The following is a 6,000-nucleotide window of genomic DNA, read 5'->3' on the forward strand; positions in this document are numbered from 1 at the left end:
TCAGGTAAAGCATCTGCTCATGCAATGTTCTTCTGCAAAAAAGAAAGTGCTACTCATATCCTGCAATAACAGTCAATGACAAATTCCTTGCTACACTCTTGCTGTCATTTTCTGTGTACCGTCACCGTGGGGTTTTAAACATGCAGTTTTTGTAGTTCTAATGTGTTTTGGTATCTCTGAGCCATCACACTTCCATTTTTCAAGGATTTGATGTTCATGTTTTCAATGTACTTAACATTTACACTAAAATTGTTTTGATTTTCCAGGTCATGCCACTGAGTCAGAGGGGTGATGAGATGCATGCATCCAGCTATGGGTCTGGGCCCGCAGCCGCCCATACGGGTATCACCTCCTGCCTCTCCTCTGCTGCACTGGATGAAACCGACGAATACATGGACTATGTGGGAGGAGGAGGCAGCCCCTTGGGCCTCTCCTCTGAGTCCTCCAATCAGGACCGAAGCTGCACCAGCACACCTGTAGGCAACGACAGCTCTCCAGCAGGTGAGAACAAGAACCTGCTGTAAAAACGGTTTTGTCTGACGATGTTCAACGCTAAGATTCAGGATGGATTCGCCCAGCCCACACCGATGTTCTTCACCCAGAAAGTCAGCTACTTGTTGCATCACCCATCCTTCATTCATTTGTTTTATGATTTGATAGTTAGACTTGCAGCTAACAGTGTTTTTCACTTTACTCTGATTCTGTTTGCCCTTTCCTTGTCATAAAACCAGCATTCTATAGGACAGGGTAGTGTGGTACATTTTTGAGTTTAATCTATCCAGATTTTGTCTTTAAAAACTTTTAACGCTGGTTCAGGTGTGGTAGCAGTAAAAAGATATAGACAAATCCAGTTTCTACCTAAACAGCTTCCTCTGTATTTTTGCTAAATCTAAATCTGCCTGTGATTTTCACATTTCCTCACATGTGCTGATAATATCCACGGCTCTCATCGTTATTGTTTTGGCTGGTGTTTGGGTTACTTGTCTTGAATGGGCCTCATTTGTATCATTCTCTTATCTTTTATCTTTCCCTTTTTACCTCCCATCCCTTGTGTGTGTTTGTGTGTGTTTGTGTGTGCGTGTGTGATGTGGCCCCTGTTTTTGTGTGATTTCTTTTTTCCTTCTCGCCTGTCCTACACCCCCTTTTGGTCAACCTATCTCTCCAGGACAAGGCTACCCTGCCACCACTTCTGCTCCTACCACCCCTGCTGACTCTAGTGCTCCCCAAAATGCACCTTCTTCCCCTCCTCCACCACCTCCTCCGCCACCACCACTTCCTTGCTCCGCTCCTCAGCCTGGCTTCCAGTCCCAGGCTCCATCCCTGTCTCCCGCTCTTCTCCGACCTTCTCTCCCCTCACTCCCATACCTCCTCTCTCCATCCTGTCTGTCATACTCTCTGCTCAGCGCCTCTCTGGGAGCCACTCGGAGTGTTGTCATGCCAACCAACACACCAGCTTTCAGCCCCATCATTGCCACTCCGTCTCCAGTTAAAAATGACGTCCCAATAGTGCAGGATGCTGCAGGTACTTATCCCCGGCGCAAACCAACACTGCAGCTGCCAGTCTCAATTACTGAGTCCTGTTCTGCATTTCACTGTGATCAAGCTTCTCTCTGCCTTTTTTCTAAATGGAAAGATGACAAAAAGCATGGTAAAGAAGAGAAAAGTTATGTGAGAATTAAGGACAATTTCACTTAGAACAAAATAACTATAACTGCCCCAATTAGACCACTAAGTGTGCCATCGTTTTTGTTATTACCAGAGCAGTAAATTTGGCTCCAGCTCCATGAAGCCGGGGCCTTGTTTAGTTTCTATTAAGCAGGCGGCATGAGCAGCTCTTTATTTTAATCACGCCTCAGGTTTTATCGAGGCCCGCTGCTTCCTGTCTTCCAGAACAGGGATCACATCATTAGCAATGACCCCAGGGTGTTGCAAAAGGTGGGTGCCCCTCATAAAACAACAGTGAGATAAGAGGCTTGGTTTAGACTCACAGCCCTGTCTCTGTTGGGAGGCTGGAGACACCCTGTAAAAGTGTCATGCTTTTCTCGTCCTTTAATCATTCTAAGAACTAGGAATTAAAGGAACATAACAGCAGTCTGGGCTAACTCAGCTGTGAAAAACTTCTGGCTGAGTAACATTAGACATTTGTCCCTGTCACATTCACTTGTTTCTATTCTTTAAATTGAACTTTGTAAACCAACTTAATTATTCTCTTTTCGTTTTAGGCAACACCATATCCATTCCTACAGCCACCGGTGCAAAGAAACGCTTCTGGATCATTGAGGACATGTCACCTTACGGCAAACGCCGTAAGACTGCATCTTCCCGCAAGATGCTGGATGAGGGGATGATGCTGGAAGGCTTCCGGCGCTATGACCTGTACGAGAACTGCAAGGACTCCACCTGCCAGTTTTCTCTGAAGGTGACCCACTACCACTGCACTCGAGAGAACTGTGGCTACAAGTTCTGCGGCCGCACCCACATGTACAAGCACGCACAGCACCACGACCGCGTGGACAACCTGGTCCTCGATGACTTCAAGCGCTTCAAATCCTCGCTCAGCTGCAACTTCCCCGACTGCCAGTTTTCCGGCAACAGCACTCACTTCCATTGTCTGCGCTGCGGCTTCCGCTGCACCGACAGCACCAAGGTGACGGCGCACCGCAAGCACCACGGCAAGCAAGATGTGATCAGTGCTGCTGGCTTCTGCCAGTTCAGCTCCAGTGCTGACTGTGAGGTTCCTGACTGCAAATATAAGCTCAAGTGTTCACACTTTCACTGCACCTTCCCCGAGTGTAAGCACACGGTGGTGGGAATGTCCCAGATGGACTCCCACAAGAGAAAGCATGAGAAGCAGGAGAGGGGCGAGCTGCCATCCGTGTCACCAAAACAGGAAAGCGTGCACCATCATGCAGGAAGTGCACTGGTCATCCCTCCTTCCTCCATGGGCCTTTCTACTTCCTCACCTGGCGGCATCCATGGTTTATCACACAACATCAACAGCAACGCTCCATCTTTGCTCTACCAGCCAGGTGGCATCAGCTCTGACTATAACCACTCCTACCCGCCGTCTTCCATCAGCTTGGACAGCTCCCTCAACCTGAGCACTGACACCAACACCTCCCTGTTCTTCCTGAAGAACGCCGCCGGTCTGGGTCTTAGCGACTCGCTGGACCTCAGCAAGAAGATGCAGCACTGCGCTGCACGGTCGGGTCACAATCCCGCACTCTCGCTGGGTCTGCCGACAGCTCAGGACGACACCACCGGAACGTCCGGAGAGGCTGAAGACGACATGTCGCTGGAGGAGGAGGTGCACGCAGAAGAAGAGGATGAAGAGGAGGACGAGGAGGACGAGGAGGCAGAGGATGAACTCAACACTGACTCAAATGATGATTCAGTGGCAGATCCTGATGGTGAGAAGGACAACGACGAGAGTTTTGTTGCTTCCGTTAACCACACTGATACTTCCCAATCAGTAAAGCAAGGCGCCGGCCCTTAGAAAAAAAACTAAACAAAAAAAAAAGCAAACCCAACAGAGACTGTATGAACTGTAGAACAATCCTGTGTACTATGAATAAACAACATGAGAGTGGCCTCCTTCATCATGTCTAAAGACTTAAGACAACAACAACAACAAAAAAGAAAAAAAAAGAAAACAGCAGCATGGAGAAAATGACGGCCCGAAATGATTTATCTTGATGTTTACAAGATGACCAACATTATTAATTCAATTATGCATTAAAAAAATATGAACAGACACAGAGTTAGGCCCTGTTTTACATGTGGGGCAGCAATGTAAAGCATTTTACTACACATCAGTCTTTTTGAGTGTGTGCATGTTTGACTTTAATTTATTTTTATTATTTTTTTCACTTTTCTGTGTGGAAAAAAACACATTAGAAAAACGAAAAGAAATCTCTCTATATAACTATGTGTAAGTGTGAGAGTGTGTGTGAATGTGTGTGTGTGTGAACAACGGTGTACAAAAGGAAATTACTGGCACAGGTGACAGAAAATGCAGGATACAAAGAAAAAGGGGCATGAATCACTAATGGAAACAGGATGTGTTTCAAACCATTTACTCATTTATTTCTTTGTTATTATTATTAAAATTATTGTTTTTTTTATTATTAATATTATTGTTAGACACTGAGATGAGAACTTTACATTTGATCTGTTCCTGTCTCTGGGTTGTTTTTGTTTTTAGTTAACACATGGAATTGACCAGTAACTCTTTGGTCAGTCTCAGCTGCACTTAGGCGTCCAGCAAGCTGCCAGCCTCAACTGTTCTCTCTGACATTCTCCAAAAAATGTTCAGCTGTAGCACCACCTCCAAGCTTAGCCCTCGTCCTTTCCCTGTGTGGAGAAATCCAGTTTGTGTGTGGATAGTGCACTTTCACATGAGCTGACCACGGGGGAATACAGTGATGATAAAAAACTTGTGACTATTCTCAAAAGACAGAAAAACATTTTTTTTGTTACCATTTGCATCGAAAAGCTGTTTAGTTGTGTTCTTAGGCAGACGCATTACTTTGCGCAGGCAAGGCCCCGGATTCATGAGTCGTGCGGGTTTTATGGGGAGGGGGGGACTGATGCAGTTGATCGAACGACAAAGGGACGCATCAGGGAGTGTGTTTTATGTTGAAAATGTACAGTCCAAAAAATGACATTTGGTTTTCCATTCACTATGGTTGTGGTTGAGCTCCTGTTGTAACAGTTTTTATTTAATATTTATGTGACCTTCCAATGAGAACATTTTAGGGTGTTTTTGCACTTTTTAGGTTCATTTTTACCTTCAAAACAAATTAAAAAAAACAAAAAGAACGATATATATCTTTTAACAGGGAATTTGCTTTAAAGATGTTTTAGTTCACTTTTGCTTTGATGCACAAATAGATGCTAGTGTGACAACAAACTGTTGTTGTGTGGTTTATTTAAAGACTGGTTTTTATTCTGCTTTCTCTGTGATTGGAATGTTTGAAATGAAAATAAATACATTTTAAAAAAAAAAAAAAGAAAGGAACTGCAGTGTGCCAGAAAGAAAAAGGCGCCCAAATAAGAAACACTAAAATGGGCTGTGATTTTGAAATTATTCTAAAGAAGTAATTAGCTCGGTTACTGTAGTGCTAAATTATGAATCTGTCAAACCACCCTCTGGTTTTTGTTAAGCAAATATGTAAGACTGAGGAGTGGACACACAGTTATTATGTCCTGAGCTTGGCATTGGAAATAAGTGATCGTAATATAGGGAATAATAATGTGTGTAGATGATATTCCTCCAGATATTGTTTTGAGGGAAAAAAATGGCTGTACAGTATTTTCCTTTGTAAAAATATATATGAACAAAATGCTCTTTGATGAACCGCTTCCTTTAAAAAGAAAACCCTTAAAAGGCAAAAATGAATAATAAAAAAAGTTTTAAATTCAAATAGCCTCATAATATTTTGGTGGGTGTGCATGAGATTTATTTTTTTTCTCTTTCTTTTGTATGACGCCAAATGTTGTCCATGACAAGAGGGGCAAACATCTGCTTCTGAGGATTTTTCCAATTCCTTTCTTGAAGCTCAAACAAAACACTGATCTGAATTCAACCACAGATGTTTCGGGTTTAGTTACAGACCTGTTTTATTAACTGACATTTGCATTATTCTTTCTGTCTTCGTCCCGGCTCATCAGCTGCTTTTTTTTTTTGTCTTGGAGCTTCTGTCTCCACAGGAGAGAAAACGACTTCTTTCGTTTTCCTCGTCATTAGCAGAGATAACTGTCGGGTCAGGAGAGGCGGTGCACTTGAATTCAGTGTGTTTGTGTGTGTTACTGTCAGCGTGTGACGTAGCAGCATCTGTATAAAGCTGAAAATAAAGAAAGACTGAATAACATACCGAAACATGAACATGTAGTACTTGACAAGGGGTCCAGCCTCAGAAAGATATTTGGGACTCTTTTCTCATTTTTCAGTCAGTGAAACTCCTGAAGTGAGTATCTTTGGACCTATATGTCTTTATA

General features: G+C 43.5%; 1 protein-coding gene across 12 annotated transcripts in view; it reads left to right on the forward strand.

The window, feature by feature from the left end:
* The window catches only part of casz1 (castor zinc finger 1), a 180,634-nt gene extending 175,208 nt beyond the window's left edge, over positions 1 to 5,426 (forward strand). For 9 of the 12 annotated variants that reach the window (XM_078950757.1, XM_078950758.1, XM_078950759.1 and 6 more), the window contains 3 exons: positions 267 to 501; positions 1,166 to 1,522; positions 2,223 to 5,426. In XM_078950757.1, coding sequence (XP_078806883.1) covers positions 267 to 501; positions 1,166 to 1,522; positions 2,223 to 3,496 — 1,866 coding nt within the window. In that variant the 3' untranslated portion in view covers positions 3,497 to 5,426. The remainder of the gene's footprint in view (positions 1 to 266; positions 502 to 1,165; positions 1,523 to 2,222) is intronic. The other 3 variants (XM_078950760.1, XM_011476957.4, XM_011476958.4) reach the window with 1 other exon arrangement.
* Positions 5,427 to 6,000: the final 574 nt, after the last annotated feature.

Source organism: Oryzias latipes, chromosome 7, assembly GCF_053564925.1.
Source record: "Oryzias latipes strain Hd-rR chromosome 7, Olatipes_Hd-rR_3.1".
Lineage (NCBI taxonomy): Eukaryota > Metazoa > Chordata > Actinopteri > Beloniformes > Adrianichthyidae > Oryzias > Oryzias latipes.